Below are 18463 nucleotides of genomic sequence, written 5' to 3' on the forward strand. Positions count from 1 at the left end.
TTGGACTGTATTTATTTCCAAATGTCTAATAATGTCTTAAAGTGCTGCATTTGCCCACATTGCAAATATTTCAGGATTTATCACAAGAAATGTGAGATGCATTTAAAAAACAGCAATAAATTCTCAGAATTCTGTGTGTGTTTGTGCATGTGTGTATATATCACCTTGACCCCTGAAAAAGGGGTCAATAACCCCCTCAATAGCCTCTGTTATCACCTGTATTCTAGTGTCTATTACAGTTTTTGACCCAGACTGAGAAAGAGCATATAAACACACTGTTCTCTGCTTTCTGGAAATCATTGCTCTCACTCATCAATGGAAAACACCAATGATATATTTCATGATGTAGTTGGATAACAGAATAGTTACTCTCTCTACTCTCGTATTAATGACTTATTTTCTCCAAATGCTGACTGTCGAAATACAAAATAACGAATACGAAATGACGTATCTTGTAATAATGACTTATTATAGCAAATTATTTTTTTCTTGAAATATTAATTATTCCAACATAGCATCTCAAAATATAAATAGTAATCATTATCTGAAGATATTATCTATAGAAACAGAAGTCATTATTATGAGGAAGTAAGTTGTAATAATGAGATGCTAGATCAAAAATATGAAACGCTAAGTCATAATTATGAGAAAGTAAGTCATAATTATGAAAAGGTAAGCCATAATTGAGATGGTAAGTCATTATTATGAGGATGTAGGTCATACTTATGGGATGCTAGGTCATTATTATGCAATGCTAATTGATAATTATGAGAAAGTCATAATTAAGAGAAAGTCAGCCATAATTATGAGATGCTACATCTTAATTACGAAATGCTAAGTCATATTTAAGATATTCTAAGCCATAGTTGTGAGAATGTCATGATCATGAGATGCTTAGTCAATATTATAAGAAAGTAAGTCATAATTATAAGATGCTACATCATAATTATGGGCTGCTAAGTCATAATTATTAAAGAGTAAGTCATGATTATAAAATGCCAAGTCATAATTATGGGATAAGTTATAATTATGACACAGTAAGTCATAATTATGAGATGCTAAGTCATAATAATGAAAAAGTAAGTCATAATAATGAGATGCTACGTCAAAAACCTTTCTCATCATTCTGGCTAAATGTCTGTATATGTATTCCGAGAGGCGGAGGAGAGCTTCCACAGCTGTCAGAAACAGAAAGAGAAAAGCAGAGGACAGTTTTCACAGTGACACGTAAGAGGACATGACGTTCAGCAAAGCCTTTCTCTCTAAAAGTCCCGTAAGAAAGAAAGGATAAAAAAGAATCCATTTTATTTTGTTAATAAACCGTCGTCGTGTTTCCAAAAAAAAAAAAAGTATAAATCCAACATTAGCTGGCATCTCGATGGTGTTTAATAGCGAAGAAGCCTTGACAAATCACCATATGTGAGCTCACACTGCTGTGGATTCTCCTGTGTGAAGGTAACGTTAACACTGCTGGCATCTCTTTGTTTTGTTATGTAGGGTTAGGTGAGCTAACCGCTAACGCGGGCTAGCTGTCCAAATAGCGAACGTTATTCAGATGTACACAACCCAAATGTTCATGTAGGTAATCCAGATATGACAGTTTTATTATCTTAGAGGTATTATTAGTTAGCGAGTTGTCATTTGCGTTTATTTAAGATGCCACCTGTGCGGTCAGCTAGACGGCTAACTAGCTAGCTAACTAGCCCGCTAGCTAACGCTAGCCATTTATATCACAAGCTGGCGATAAAGATTCACTTTCGGTTTCTTGTTAATTTGCCGTCACATGTTCTGAGGTGAGATAAGTTAGACATGCCGTTTTGGTAGTTAAGCTACACATCTAAGCAGTAAACTAGGGTCGTCAAGTAACGTTAGATCTGTGATCATTGTTAGCTTTAGCTTAGCAGTCTGAATGGAGTGAGTGAAAATGATTGATGGTTGTTGAAGACAAAGCACGAGTTCATTGGATTAACTTGTAGGTGTTAAGCTGATCCGTATCCTGGCCAGGTCATTTCTGGAATGCTATATCAGTTGATAAACTCACCCAGTCAAAAATAAAGCTATTTACTGAACTTGTGATTGGTTGTAATTACAGTAACTTTGAGGGAAAACAAGATCTAACCTTATTCTGTATCTTCTCAGGGGACGACGCTCAACATGAACGACTGTTTGCACACCTCGGCGGAAAACTTATCTAAACTAGTGAAATGGGCCCACAGCCATGGAACTATCTGCGCACTCATCCCCAACCTGAAGCACTTGCTTACGGAAGGGGCCCATGGCAGCCTCACCGCACTTTGGGGTTGCAATGCTGGTCATGCGTACCACTGGCCCTTAATGAGCTCCTGTAAAACAACCCACAAGGAGCGAATGTTATACCAGAGTAGCCGAGGGATCAGTTCGGACACTCTTCTACAGAGTGCCACGGCCATGCAGAGCAGCTCGGCAGAAAGGTTTCTGGGTAGCGGGGCCAAGAATAAAGGTGACTCCAACCAGACCCAAGACTCCTGTGACTTCTCCAACTGTAGCGAACCGTCTGAAATGGACGACAATGCGGAGGAGTACAACAACCACCTGTTTGACATTGTCTGTGAGTCTTCTGCCACGGATGAAGAGGGAGACTCTGAGCCAAGGGCCACTGACAGGAAAAGGGGCCCCAAAGGGCCAGTGTCCGGAGACTGTGGGGATACTGGAGCGAAGAAGATCAAGCAAGAGAGAGCTGAAGACTATTACACCGTAGCTAACGCCCAAATCCCAGGTGGTTCGGAGGGTCCTCAGCCTTGTAGTGGGGTGTCCCACTCACCCAGACCGAATTCTCAGACTAGACCCTCGTCCATATCATCAGCCCATCACAGGCCCTCCTCTATGGATGGGGATTCAGTGGGAGTATCTTCATCACCACTGGAAAACACTTCGCCATCTGTGGCCAAACCACCGCATGCTCCTGTAAGCGGTTCCCAGAGCAGAACGCACATGAACTCAAACCCAGCAGCCAGTCACAGTGCAGCATCCACGAGCCGACCTGGAAAGAGTGACCTGGTGGAAAGCCTTCCCAACGGCGACTTTGAGATATCATTTGGAGATACATCGGTCACGGGTAACCCCGAGATGGACATTCTAGCAGAACAAGCTCTCGGCGCAGAAGCTAAAGGGGACGGCACAGGTAAAGACTTAATGCACTGCACATATTAATAATAAACAATAACACATTTCATTTTATTTGTTTCATAGCACATCTTCAAAAAAAGCACTTTACAAGGATGATGAAAATGAGGGAAATGATTTTTCATGATGCATATATATATATATATATATAAGACAGCAAAAAATATGTAAAAAGAAAAAACAACAAATTGTAACTAGAGGAAGGTAACAATTCTTTTTATGTGTGATATTACATAAGTATGATTCATTAAGTAAGATCGTCAGTCAGGCTTCAAATCGGTGCACCATGCTTGTGTTTGTTGAAAGAACCCAGAACCCGTTCTCTTCCCTTTCATGTGTTCATTTTACTTGTCTGTTTTCTGAACGTTCTAAGGACAAGTGCAAACATTAGAGTTTTTGTTTGTGCACTGGTCTTAATGTTCCTTCACACATTTCACATTTTGACTGTTTTGTTTAACTGTTTTGTAAAAGTCAGAACTTTAAAATTTGACAAAAAGACTATAAACTGTCAGACAAATTTCAGATCTTCTGGAGAAATCAGGTCTGATCACAACTCATCACAACTCCCAAAGCCCTTATGTTAGATGATGCATAGAGGCTGGTTACACCTGGCATCAACCTGCATAATTTTTCTGATCACATTTGGATTTCTCTTTGACCGCATGAAAGTCCCGGTGTAAACACACCGGACACATTGTGATCAGATTACGATCTCAGACCACATTTGGAGGTGGTCAGAGACAGATCTTGACCACATTCAAGTCAAGCGTAAATGTTATGCTATATCAGTGTGCAGTTACATATGACTAAGCTTCTATCTTGTATCTAAAATGCCAGAGTTTGCAAAGTTTTCTCCTCCAAAAATGCAGACAGGTTGTTGCTTGTTTTAAATGACTTTTTGTGATATTTGACAGCATATAATACATTGGTAGTAACAGGCGAGAAACCTTGTTTACAGTAGGCTACCAGAAGTAAAACAGAAATAATGTATGTGTTGATATGATATTTTTAAGCAGGAAAGTACAGTCAGATCATATTTTATCACTCTGAGGACGCGTCTGGTCAAGTATATCTATATTTAGACAGCAAGCATGTTAATACCAGGTGTAAACAGGCTCATCATGATGTAGACAACATTTCAAAAAGGTTCTACATGAAACTATATAAAACACTCGCCATTAATCTGAGGAACCCTTTCATGATGCAAAAAACCCTTTCATCATGTAAAACGTTCTTTTGAGTGTTCGTGGTTCTATATAGAACCATTTTCTTTATGAAGAACCCTTGAAGAACCGTCTTTTTAAGTGTGTAAGGTGTATCTGTGCGGCATGTGATGTACTGACCTTTGCAACAGCAATTCAACAGCAGTAATCAGCGATGATGAAAATCAAAATGTTCTTTTTATAATGGTTCATAAATAGGGTACATTTATTTCAAAATGGTACAAAATACTTAGGATAAATCCTAATTCTTAAGGATTAGGATAAATTCTTTTTTTTATTTTTGCGGTAGGACAGTGTGTGTGTCTGTTTCTGAGAAAACATAATCTGCATCCTGCAGGAGGCTTTCTTTTTTTTAAATCCAAAAGCAGTTTTTTAATGCTCCGGCTTAAACAATTTTAATGCTGTATTGATTTACTATGTTCAAACTGGGATTTATATAGAAATAATATATCAATATAATATAAATCTTCTATATAATTTTTTATACTACTGGTGATGTAATTTATTTTACTCTCTTGGCTTACTAAGCAAGCTGAGGCTATGCGGATAGCAACATTAAAAACAGGAAAGGCAGTGCACCATAATTCTCATTTTAAACGTGAAGCATAAGTTGTAATCATAAACAAGACTGGAAAATATGACTTTATTTTCCATGATCTGGTAATAGGCCTTTATTTGGATGTTGTAAACAGAACGTCTAGTTAAACACTATTGATTTTATACTCCTCTGAAGATTTGTTGGATCTTTAGCACGGCACATTGACCATGCCAAGCTAAATATGGTAAAGAATAAACTCTCAGGAGTGCTATTTTTTCTATACAGTTTAAGAACATATGGGTTTTAGAAATCGATTGTCTGTAAGGTTTGTTGTAGTAGGTTTGAACATCAGTGCATATGAAAACATGCATGTATTTATTTCTTTACATTCCATTTATATATTTCTATATTTGCTTTAAAGCAGATTTCTTATGTAAAGTTATTGAAACCTTAATTTTTGCCTTAATTTATCCATATTTTTTTCAAGAGAAATCTTCAATAGGACACCTACACTTTGAGTTCTAATTCTTATCGTTTAAACAAAACGAACCCGTCGTTGAAAGAAGTGAAAGGCGTCTTAAAATCTTAAAAGCTCTAAAAACAAATGACTTTCATCTAGCATGGGTAAAAAGCTGAATATCTCGCAGTTATAATTTAAACAAGGCTGGACTCAGTTCCTACTGCACGCTCCCACTCTGAAATAAAGGATTAAACTGTTTTGTGAAGATGCTCTGTGGATATTTGAAATTTCCGTCAAGATGAAAAATGGACGGTGCGCGTTATAACGACCAATCGAAATAATACAAGGTGAGTGTATTTTGGACAGTTTCTATTTGTAGCATAAGAAAATCTCACCATGTTTTTGTAATGCATATAATCAATAAAAATACATCCAGATCATTTGGTTTGCATGAAAGACGTATTTAAATAAATGCAGCAAATTTCCAGTGCATTTTGTGGATAAAATATCATTTGATCACATTTACAGGTTCTCTTGAAAAGAAGATGGAAAAAAGGTTCTGAATGCCTTCCATGGTTAGTTATTTGTGCAAGAATTTTATGTCTTCATTGTATTATGATCATACTGTTAACTTTAATTACTTCATTATTAGCTAACGTGGAACATCGTAATTTTGTATTTCAGGTACATGAATGAGGCAAATGAATTTGGAAGGAAACTTTGCATAATTGCAAATAAAATAATTCCAATTTCTTTGTTGTTTTTTTTCGTTTTTAACTCTCTGTCGGCCGGCCAAGGGTGTAAATGCACCATTTCTCTCCATGATTCATAGCAGTCCTCTACTAATGGACATTGTATGGCAATTGCTTTGGATTCTGTTTGTCAGATATTAAAACAGGACTGAAGAAACTGTCTCCTCTTTCATGTTAACTGCTTGATGCCCACTTTTGTAACCCCTTAAACTGTAGGCGTGTTATTCAGTTATAAATTTTGGAACCAATCATTCAGTAACTACTATAAAGTTATGTAGCTACAAGAGTGAGGAACAGAAGTGTGTCCCCACATACAGGCCCTTAGAGTTTAAGGGTGTTAAAATGTATTTCTAGTATTACAGTTTCATTTCTGTAAATTCTCTCAGCCCTTTATTTGAGCTAAATTAGTGTTAAACTTGCACATCGGATGTGTTACAGGCTGCTTGGCTCCTTCCACTCTGAACTCAGATGAACACTTCTGGCCTTCCACATCAGAGTTTTCCCCAAATGCTGAGAGGCATTCTGAAGATAGAAAAGAGCTTGAGGAATTCATCACAACCATTGGTGAGATCTGCGTCTGTCATTCAGTAGTTTTGCTTTGTCTTTTTACTTAAAGGGCTCGTATCTTAGAAAACCAAAATTTCCTTGCTTTTTAAAATAGGAGTTTGATGTAGTTTGTAAACATTACCAAAGTTTCAAAATAAGTTTCAAAATGCCCATTCATTCCCCAGTTCATACAGTCCATATATTGAGACTTAGTTGGCCTTTTTTGTGATGTCATACAAAAACAACTCCTTAAATACATATATTCGCCTATCCTGCCTATATCACTTTAGACCTGCCTGTCCACAATGAAGGACACTCGATCATAACAGAGAACATTTACACGCTGTCACTGATGGAGCAAAACCTTGTATCTCCAAAATGGTAACTTTACAAGAGATAAGCCGTTCTTAACTTTTAATGGAACTTTTAAAGGAAGTAATTTTGAACCATTTCAATTTGTCCACTCATCATGAAATGTTAGACAAGGTGAAAAATTTAAACAGTGACAAAAATGGAGATATGAAGTTCCGACGGCAACAGTATATCAGTCTTAAAGGCAGAGTACTGAAAACGTCCTGTTTAATTGTAAAGGGTTAAAGAGAGTTTGGGAAATGATCATGAAAAAAGTGAATTGTGTCTGTTTTTGGTACATAAAACCACACAAATGTCACATGCGGATCTCGGTCGATAATGTTAAAAAAAAAGGGAGAAAATGTCAGATATGAGCCTTTTTAAAGCACAATGCTAAATTAACTTTCAGGTAGTAGCAAGAGACTGTTGATTTCAATTTTGACTCAGTTTGACCAATTTTGCCATCGACATGTTGATTTATTTATTTTTTTGTAACCACTTGTGACATTTCTCTTGCAGATCCTATAACATTGCAAAACCTTCAGGCAGTCATCTCCCGGGTCCTCGTAATTCATGAGAGATCTCGTGTCCCGGAGGCCAGTCCGCCCAGGCTCGGGGTACAGGAACTCTTTCCAGGCTGTGGACTCTACCTGCCCACGTCAAAACTGGCCACCATGCACCAGGAGTCCAGGCAGGACAGCATGAGGCTTTTTCACCTACTATTTGAACACTTCTTCAGTGAGGAAGACCTTATTGGGGCTGTGGCTTTTGGGAAGAGGGGCAAAGTGCCTGATGGAAAAAAAATCCTGGACAGAAGAACCGTGGATGGGATCATAGGTATTTTATATATAAATATTTTTAATAATCCATTCTTCACATAGTTTTTTGGTCTGTTTACAGTTTTGAAGTGAAGAAAAAAAAGATGCTTTTAAAGTAAAATGGATTTAATTTCTTTTCATTTTAATTACAGCTTATGTCCTGCATTGCTCCAGTTTGGAAGGATGGACATCTGTGGAGTCAGCCAAGCTGAAGAAAGCCTGCATCAACAAATGCAGGTTGAGAATTGGTCAGAGGAAAAAACTAGCACAAAAGTCATATCTTTTCCACAGTTCGCAGAAGTCGGGGCCTTCGTATATGTGAGACTATTTGGAGATCCCCCAGCCTCTTCAGTCACAACTCTCCATTGTATTAGTGTGATCAGTGTTATTGTTGCTGATATTTTGTAAATGTACAGGGACCAAACAAAGTACTGATTTTGTTTTCTTGGTCACTGGTTAGACCAGGCAGGTCCTTGTTTGCTGCCTTTTAAAGATGCAGTCAGAACGATTTTTAAAACTTTTCAGTAGCAGTGAAAAGTCACAGAAAAAACTGTATCTAAGAATTGACAAGACCAATGTTTGGTATTGACACTCCTGTTGTTTCTAAATCGTCTCTTCAGAACTCCCACTACTAGCTTACCAGCTGACAGTTGCAACTTTCAGTGTAGAATTCATGTAGGAGCTTTTTATGACAAAAACATGCAGTATATGTGGTCAGTTCCCAGCGACTATGCTGTGCCTGATACACATATACCCCCACTGCAACACCCACTAACATGTCATTGTCATGTCAGTATATCTGTTGTGTTGAGAATGATCCAGGATTCAAAGAATATCTGTCTGGTCAGCAGTGGTCCTGTGGTGGTCCCTTTCCATTGATGGACAGGGTAGATAAACTGTGCAGCAACATATTGGCTACAGACCATAATGGAAAACCTATTAAGTGGAACTATATAGTAGGTGTTTCTGAAAAATGGCCAGTGAGAGTAGGCACAATGTTCAAGATAAGGTGCAGTTCAAGTAGTTAAGTGGTTTCAGGTTCACTGAGTCCGCACTGGAGCTGGCCGATGTATAAAATATTTTTGATATATTTGAGAAAGTAAATGAGGCAACATTGTGAACAACACATGATCTTAATGAGCATTGTATTAGGCAGCGACTGCATAAAAGAGACTTTCTTGTCTTAGAAGTTTGAGTATGTTAAGCCTCGCTAGTGCAGTGGCAAGTTTAAGAAAAGTGGTTGGATAGCATTTGCAACTCACGGCCTACATAATGATTTGATCATTTTTTTTAATGACTTCCCTAATGAGGTAGCTGATTTCGTTTGGCAGCTACCAAAAGTGAGGCTGAAAAGCTAAAGGCTGCAAAGTTTTGGCTCAGTTCAGTAGGTTTAGATACATACTCATTATGTTTAATCTTGACGTGACTGCATAAATTATTTGACGTCAAAGCTACATCTGATGAGAGCAGACAACAGAGCGGTAGGTGTTTGTTTTCAGTTCTCACACGTGAAGTCTAGCACTAAGTACTCGCTTTGGTTAATGCTTGTTTTTTTTTCTGTCCAAGTTACGGTGGCCACTTCACTTATAGATGGTTTTTTGAAAGACCCTGATTTTAACCATTTTCAATGATGGATGCGATCAAAAAGTGGAACGTTCTACATTGACTTGCACTGAAAATATAAACATAACTACCTAGTATATTCCCAGACCAGTCAGTGAGCGCAACATGAACGTTATATTTTTGCTAATGATGATTATAGCAATATTTGTCATACTTAAATTTACAGTTAGTTGAATGTCTAAATTGTTATAAATTTTGGTGTTAAGGAAAAAAAGCTCCCTAGCAGTACCACCAGGGCCCACTGGATGAAAACCACTAGTAAAAAACATGCCTTCAGTGTCTGTTTGATTGCCCCATCCAGGCAAGACTCGCTCCTGAAGTTGCATTTGTTTACAGTTGTGAGTCACGGAGACAGGGAGACAGGGAGGGTGAAGGTTTAGTACAGTACTAAAAAAGCCACCAGAGTCCTTTGCAGTACCAATAGTGCGTGAAACTGGTACAAAACAAATTTATATACTATTAATCTTGTTCATTTAGGGTGTTTTTCCACTGCACAATCAAAAACAAGTTCTGGCCCAAATGGAAACCAACAGGAACTTATGGTTGTAGTTTTACTTTGTTTTCCACTTGTTCGAGAGACAACTAGATCTATCTTGCTAGCTAATTAGCCTAACTTACTGGCTGATATGAAGCGATATATTGCACTGTTCTGTGCTCACACACTCGCACAAATGTCCACATTTACACAGAATTGTGTGTAGAGTCAAGCAAAGCCTTATTTTTTTTCTCTTTAGAATGTGACTTGAAGCATCAGCCTTCTTGTTTTCTATAGCTTAACACTATTTTTGCTGACAGGAAATAGTACAGTGTGCTGCTCAATGCTTAACCACTCACATGTCAACAGTCACACAGAATATCAGGTGGTCAAATGTGAGCACTTGTTCTGTGGTGGCTAGCATAAATGCTAATAGCTTTAGCTTTGAAGTAGCTTTAGCAAACAGTACTAACAAAGCAATAATGAGGTAGTAATTGTAAAAATAGCAATCGCCACATCAGCAAACTGTTCTAGTTGACATTCTGGTGCGTGTGTTGGTGAAATAATGGTGCTTGGTTACCTGGAAGAGTAAAGAAGTGCTAGTCATTCATGCAAGTGTTACCATTGACTAAGGAGAAAATCCCTGGGTACCATTAGGTCTTGTTGGTCTGTCAGCAGGTACCAAAAACCATAGAACTGGAGCCTGTGGCGCTGGTCTGATGGCCGGTGGAAAAAGTTCCAGTTTTCTGGTGCCAAAGATTTCAGTACTTTGTGCAGTGGAAAGATCCTCTTGTTTTTGTTGTTGTTGTTTTTTTTAGTACTGTATTTTTAGTACTTATTGCAGTAAACCTTTTGAAATATTTGTTCACATCCAAATTTGAATATCTCATTCCATTAAAGAAAGACTATATAGTCCAAAATATGGTTCTTCTGATTGAAGTAATATTATTAATCTTTGGTGAGAATGCATGAATATTAAGATACACCATCAACACCCAAAGGCTGAAAAATATCATGATATCATTTTTAACCATATCGCCCAGCTGTAATCAGCATCACATTAACTCTTCATCAAACAAAGTGTGTGCAGCAACATACAGAAATGCAGGAGTCCATGCTTGTATCTGTAGACACCCATGTTTTCCATCCTGCTGCACCTGCATGTGGTCTGAGATGGCAAGATGGACCTTGGAATTTTATCCTTTTAATGATTTCCCCTTTTCAAATTTATTTATTGCCGTACTATTTATTTCTGCTTTAGATAAACCTTTTTAGAGCTTTTGAAGGCTTTTTAATGCTTTATATACATGCTTGTGTGAACTCTACTGCAGTGTGCATTGCATTGCCTGCTCAAATCATGAATGGATCTCAGCTGCATCATTTCCACAGTTTTAGCTGTACATACGTGTGTGTGTGTGTGTGTGTGTATATATATATATATATATATATCATTTGCTTTGAGAAATATATGTACAAGCAGCTGTAGACTCTAAAGGACGTTGGTGAGTACATCTGAAGAGACTGAAGACTCAACACTATGGTATACTAATAGTCCAATATCACAAAGTATGTGAAAAATTCCGTAATCATTCACTTTTATCCCATATGAAAATGAGTGAACTTTGTCCGTGCTGCAATCTCTATTTGTTCTCGATGTGTAAATAATTGGTTTTTATATTTGATGCATCATGAGTGGTCTGATTTGTTATTTTCTAACCAAGGATTGTAATAAAAATATTATAGAAAATAAATATCTTTTTTTGTGATCATTTTGAATTAGATCCATGTTTTTGATTCAGTGATGTTGAACAACACCATTAATATTGGCTTGCGTCAGTGATTTTTGGTTTTCTGTCATGTTTTGATGGCAAAAAGCTACGCTGCATGTCCAAATGTATTCAGACAATCCTACTGTGTGGATTCAGCCACTTGAAGGTGCTGGCACTGGCTTTCCATATGCGTTTTTCAGTTTTTGACAATTTGAAAATGCCTGTTGTCCTTTACATCGTGTGTAAGTTTCATTATAAATAGACCATGCGATAATCTGCATAGAAAAGCACTGACCAATAGAAAGGAGCAGCCACACTTGAGCCTAAGGTCACCATACCTAACGCCAAGCATCAGCTAGAGGGATGGATATATATATATATATATATATATATATATATATATATATATATATATATATATATATATATATATATATAGAGATATATATAGAGATATATATATATATATATATATATATATATATATATATATATATATAGATATATATAGATATATATATATATATATATATATATGGAGAGAGAGGGAGGGAGGGATATAAACCCCCCACCCCCCAGCTTTGGACTATGGAGCAGTGGGACTACATTCTCTAGAGTGATAGAGCTCTATCCAATACCTCCAGAACTGATCATCCAGCATCAGTACCTGACCTCATTAATGCTCATGTGGCTGAATGCAATCAAATCCTCACAGCAATGATCCTAGTGTAACCTATTGTAAAAGCTTTTTAGAAGAGTAGAGGCTGTTACTGTGGCAAAGAGGGACAAGCTCATTATAAATACTATAGAACTCAGTAGAAACGCAGAATGTCTACAAACTTTTGAACATGTACTGTAGGTAAGCGAAGTTGCTAGCCGATCAGTGAAGGAGCAGGTGTAGATGATTCCAAATACTGGTCTAGGACCAGATTCCTCTCTTATTTACCAGGACTAACAGGACCAGATCCTAGGTCAGCACTTCTACCCTGAGAAGCTTCATGAATACGGGCCCAGGTCACATTAGGTGACATCAGTGCTTTTATTGCCTGGAGTCTTCTGCCGTGCTCTTTTTTCTAGATACTATTTCACTAGATTTCACATTTCATCTGTTTGGCAGTGTTTGGTGCATTATTTTTGAAGCTTTCAGATTTTGCTTTCTTTAAAAATCACAGTTCTACATTCAGATCTCTATTAATTTGTAAAGTAACATTTTTTTAATCTCTTTCCAAACCAGTGCCTTTTGCTGTGTATGAGATAGAGAAGCTGAAGGCTCTGCTGCAGGCTGAGAGGAGTAAAAGCATGATGCTCGGGGAAACCGTCAGCAGTCTCAAACAGGACAAAGAGCTGCTGCAGCAGGAACTCAGCAAAAAGGCAGAGCTTATCTGTGAATTCCTCCAAGACCAACTCCGACCAGGTATGCACCTAAACTCATAGCTGTGACCAAACAAATCAGTAAACACTTGTGCATGATAATTAAGAAAACAAACATAAAGCAAACATATTCGTCAGTGGGGTGGGGTAATTATACATGGGTTTTAAATTAATTGAGAAAACTAGTGATAGAATGAGTGTGTTTCTGTGCAGACTGTTAGAAACGATACTAGATCTTGTGAGGAGAAGAGTGTTTTACTGCCTATATTTGAGAGATAAAAAAGACTAATTAGGCCCTTAAACTGCTAAGGATCTATATGTGACCCAGACTTTGGTTCCTAACTCTTACAACTATGTTACACATTATTTTCTTATTAGTTACTGAACTATTCAGTAACTAATAATAAGCCGTAAAATAAAAAGCTCTTAAAATCCCAGGCTTATTACATACTAAGGCTTATTATTCAGCAACTACAGGGACTTCAATGCAAACGAGTTGCGCTATTCTTAGGTTCTAGAAGTGTGTAATAAAACTTTGGGCCTGCCATGTAAGGGTTAAACAAAGGAATTAAGTATGTCTTTGAGGTATGGTGACCGTTGCTAGCTGTTTTGTGTCTTTGTCAGAAAAGAGAAGAGGTCATCCTTCCAGTCAGATGGAGGCAGGAAGCTCCCATCAGCTGATTGGTTCGTTCCCTGAGGAGGGCGCTCCCTTTGAGCCACCAGCACTTTTTGACTCCTTTGAAGAGGTGGAGCTGCATCCATTAGACCGACAAAGAACCATCAAGATTTCTTCTAAGAGAAGCAGGGACGGAGAGAACACTCGAGTCAGAAGTATGTGAGAGGTTCTGTAGCCATAGTAATAGCAATTTCATCAATTTACAACTTTGCTGCAACGTTGTCAAAAGGTGGTGCTGTTTACGTTGTCTGGACAAGGTTGTCACAACTCATTATTCAGTAATGTTGCCATATGGTATTATGACTACCTGTTGGCAACTTAGCAAAATTGCATTATGCATATCTTAATGAAACTTAAAGTATCAGTATTTCAGTATTGCCACCCCTAGTAAACTAATGGAAAATAAAGGAAAGCAGGTCATTGGTTGATTAATTACTATAGTTCCTAAAAAAAACACAAAATGTATTTTCTTCTAAGAGAACACTTCATAATTTTGCAGACACTTCCTTACTGTTACTGATTTTCCTTGTGAACTGTTGCCTTATGAAATGAGAGTTTTGCAGAAGCCATGATCTTGAAGGCTCATAATGAGCAGCAGTTGAAGCACTAACTGACCGTATCTCCCTCTCCACAGTGAAAAATGTGGTTGGGGTGATCGCTCGCTACATGACGGCTCTGCAGGAGTTCCGCCGTAGCGTCTCCATGAAAGTGGCCTTCGACCGGGTCGGAGTGGACCGCAACACCATCTCCAGGACAGCGGCCATCGCAGAACTCAGCCTGGCTGCTCCAGAGGTCTTCCACGCTCTGCCCCCTTGGGACGAGAAGGAGGAGACGCTGGCCCACTACGCAAGCAGGTGCAAGCAGGCCATGGACGACAGTATCAAGGCCAAGATCAAAGCCATGAAAGCAAAGGGGGAGCTTTTACCAATCGTCAGTAAATAAAGCCCACCTATGGATTTCTTTGTCTCTACATTATGTGAGGGACATTCTAAAATGTTTAATGTGAAAAAAGGCTGACTGTGACTTACTGTGCTAAAACAGTGACCTAGTTGAACCAGTTTCTCACAGCTTACTGGTCACAAACACTATCTATTGTCAGAAGAAAAAAGCTAATCTAAAAACTAATTTATGTTTATGTTACACGTTTTTCTCTCTATTCAAACCCAGTTATAAGGAAACAGCTTAATGTGGTTTAATGTACTTAAATAATGACCCAGGAATACCACCATTTTCTCACATTTTACTGCTCATAAACATCATCAAACAATTAAATGCGTATCTTATAGTAAACAAATTCTTTAAGAAATTTCAGTCAGGGCTTCATTCTAAACATAGCATTGAGACAGCATAAATGCTGATGGGCAAAATCCTTCTGTTTTGGTCTTAGTGGTATTAGAGCAGCTTTTAAAACAGTTAATCGCAAGATTCTAGTCCACCGTCTAGAAAACTGGGTAGGCCTCTCAGGCACAGTTTTAGAATGGCTTCATTCATCAAAAACATTTGACATTTCTTGTGGAGTCCCACAAGGTTCGGTTTTAGGGCATTTAGGTCCTCTAGGGCTTTTCTCTTTGTTACCTCTAAGCAACGTTGCCAAGAAGCATTACATCGGTTTTCACAGCTATGCCGATGACACGCAATTGTATGTTTCCACTCCTTCTGAAAATCTAGACTCTGATGACAGGTTTAGCAGATAGAAAAAAAATTAAATACTGATCCTTGGTACTAAAATTCAGCGAAAGATCTTTGTGAGAAACGAGGCTCTTTTGTTTAATACACCAAGCCTGAAGTATAAAACGTGGATGTAGTTTTAGATTCTGAGCTCTTTTATCCTTCACATAAACACAGACACTAAAGATGGTTTTTGTCATTGAAGATACTGCTAAATAGAAGTATTGCGAAAGTTGAGCCTTTTCTATTCCAGAGTGATGCAGTGAAACTTGTTGATGCACTTGTTACATGCAGAGTTGATTACTGTGATGCTCTTTTAACTGGGTTTCTGGATTTCAGCCTCATTTTGAAAGAACTGCATTGGCTGCCTAGATCCTTTAAGATGGATTTTAAAGTTATTTTACTAGTTTTTAAAGCTCTAACTGGCCTTAAATCACCTGCGTACCTCACAGAAAGCCTGTCTCTTTATGTTCCAGCTCCTCCAGCCATGAAGCGGCTCTTTCTATCATTATGCTTCGAAGCTTTTATTAGACAGGCAAGCTCAGTGCACACTTTGAAGAAACATCTGAAAACATCTTTTTTTTTAGCTTTTCATTAAAGTTATACACCTCAGCAAATAGTACAGTAATATAGGGTATTACTGCTTCTAGGTCATTGTTTAGTACATTAAGTCAGGTTTTTTTTTCCACATTAGGTGTTTTTGAGTGCCCTATGTGGTGCCCGCTAAGTGACCTATCCTACTTTTTCCATGCCACTTTAACACATTTCTCCTGTTGCCTCTGCCTTAGTGGGTAATTAGCAGTTGAGAAACTGCTGACTGTTGAAAAAACACTACAAGTTGGTTACCTTTGGTGTCTAGCTGGGTTGTTGAGTCTTCACACTAAAGTATAAGACGTTACTGTTTTTATGTGTCTTGTATTAACTTTGACTGCTATGACCAGTATTGACCTCAGTGTCAGACACTCTTCTTTGATTATTAGGAGAATATTGATCAGTTTGTTTGTTTCTGATTAATGCATGCTTGTTTGTCACAAACTACAAAGTCTGTGGTTTTTTTCCATGGCACCCCAGTAACCTTCAAAGTAGTGTCACATTGTATTATCTCAAGGTGATGAGTGTCACTATAACACATCATAGCTGGTGGTTTCACTGGCTGCCAGTAATAAACTGGACTTCAAAAAGCCAAATTTTGTTTATTTCTTGTGGTTTCAGTAAAAATGCACTCATTTTCATGTTGTGGAGATTAGATATTCTTAGAGCAGCACTGCTTAATTCATCAGTTATAAAAAGAGTACAGAAATAAAGGCGCATGCATGTGTATGTGGACCCCAGTGGTCACTCCTAGATCCGAGATCTACCTTCCTGCAGACTTCAGCTCCAACCCTAATAGTTCACACCTGCTCAGTCTAACTACTGCCTTCAGATATTTCCTGGGTTAGCCAAAGGAGGTGTGTTAGATGTGGGTTGGAGGTGACACCTCCAGGAAGGTAGATATCCAGGAGGAGGGTCAGTGACCACTGTTGTGGAAAATGCCTGGACAGTGTAAAAGGACGACTGGGGCCAGCTCGTGTTTTCTCTGATATTTCAGTAGGTCAGCATGTCCTTGTATGCATAATGAACAATGCTGTTTTGCCCTCCAGCAGAGATGGACAAGCGACAGGTTTTCAAGTTCAGATCACAACTTCAGTGTTTGGGTGTCGTATGAGGAGTGACTGTGGGGTTGAAGGAATTCTGTTGTGGAGGGAATTCTGAGAGCTGGGCTGGAGTTCTGGTTGGCTTCGGAAACGCTTGCCCAATCCAGACCTCCAGCCTGGTGGACTCTGGTCTCATGGATTTCAGACATCCATTCTGTGGTGTTCACTGAAGTGGCCAACATCATCACTTCAAGTCTGCAAGGCCATAAGCATGTGATTACTTTAGAGGACATATTTTGGAACTGGTGTACTGTTTTTCCACAAATTTAGGGGAATTCTGCCAATGCCTGCATCCCACATGGACTCAACGTTCAAAAAAAATCCGCAAGTCCCCTTTTTGTGGACTAAACGAATGGCAGATTTAGACACAAAAGACCTACACCTTTGTGCCGCAAAAAGGGTCTTTGTGCATTGCCATTTTTGTAAATGACGTGTGAAGAACCTTCTAACAGCTCAACGTAAAGGTTTTTTTTTACTTTTTTAAAGGTTCTTTCTAGAACCTTTACACTGTGTTGAGGTTCTTTAAACTTAAAAAAATTCTCATCTCATTCACACAAATCGTTGTCTAAACCACTATCCTGTCAACTGTTCTTTAGGGAACCGAAAGGGGTGGCATCACCCAAAGACCCTTTTGGGCACCTTTGTTTTCCAAGCATGTACAAGACTGCAGACTTTCTCAATAGGATGCACTTTAAAGGACCCATAACCTACATTTTTTCTTGTATTTATTTTTCCCGAGAGGTCCATTTAATATATTTGCTACTTTATGTACTGAAAATTTTTACATGATCATTTTTCAAACTCCAACCTTTTTTAATCGCTCAGAAGCAAACACACTGTTTTTGTTACTGCGCCTGTAAGATACATGTACATATAAATGAGCTCTGTTCTGATTGGCTGCCTCATATTGTGCCTCATTCAGAACGCAATCCAGGCTAAAACACTCTTTAAAATTTAGTGTGAAAGGGTGGGGCTAAACTGCTGTAAACGGAATAAGCGGATGAATGAAAATGCAGTCATAAAAACTCAAGGTGTTGTTGCAACTTAGCTTCTATACATGGATGGTATGTCGGATCTTACGGAGAGAACGATGTTTTAGAACTTAAACAGTGTTTACATGCTACATAAACCTGTTTTATTTTAAACAAAACAGGGGAAATTCTGTTTTCCATGATAAAGGCCCCTTAAGTTGCATCCATGGAGGGCCAGAGATATAGACTGAGTAGAGGGGTGTGAAAACTAATTTCCTGAAAGAAGGTTGAGATGCAAATATTTGAGAAGCTAGAAAGGAGGGAGGTGTTGTTTCAGAATTAGTCTCTCCAAAATCTGTTATTTCT

General features: G+C 38.3%; 1 protein-coding gene across 2 annotated transcripts; it reads left to right on the forward strand.

Moving 5' to 3' along the window:
* Positions 1-2141: 2141 nt before the first annotated feature.
* LOC118824514 (uncharacterized protein KIAA1958 homolog) lies at positions 2142-16496 on the forward strand. 2 transcript variants are annotated; one of them, XM_036594731.1, is made up of 4 exons: positions 2142-3160; positions 12952-13131; positions 13713-13919; positions 14399-16496. In XM_036594731.1, the coding sequence occupies exons 1-4, from the start codon at positions 2155-2157 to the stop codon at positions 14704-14706; spliced, it is 1701 nt and encodes a 566-aa protein (XP_036450624.1). In that variant the 5' UTR covers positions 2142-2154; the 3' UTR covers positions 14707-16496. The 2 variants fall into 2 exon arrangements, with proteins under 2 accessions (XP_036450624.1, XP_036450625.1); XM_036594732.1 differs by lacking the exons at positions 12952-13131; positions 13713-13919; positions 14399-16496 and adding exons at positions 6574-6699; positions 7552-7869; positions 8003-11699.
* The last annotated feature ends 1967 nt before the right edge of the window (positions 16497-18463 follow it).

Source organism: Colossoma macropomum, unplaced genomic scaffold (genome assembly GCF_904425465.1).
Source record: "Colossoma macropomum unplaced genomic scaffold, Colossoma_macropomum, whole genome shotgun sequence".
NCBI classification, from domain to species: Eukaryota; Metazoa; Chordata; class Actinopteri; order Characiformes; family Serrasalmidae; genus Colossoma; species Colossoma macropomum.

Excerpts from the sequence above, each read along its gene's own strand:
- LOC118824514 (XM_036594731.1), top strand. The coding sequence starts at position 2,155 with ATGAACGACTGTTTGCACACCTCGGCGGAAAACTTATCTAAACTAGTG. Across the intron at positions 13,132-13,712 it reads CCAAGACCAACTCCGACCAG|AAAAGAGAAGAGGTCATCCT; the intron begins GTATGCACCTAA and ends TGTCTTTGTCAG. Across the intron at positions 13,920-14,398 it reads AGAGAACACTCGAGTCAGAA|TGAAAAATGTGGTTGGGGTG; the intron begins GTATGTGAGAGG and ends CCCTCTCCACAG.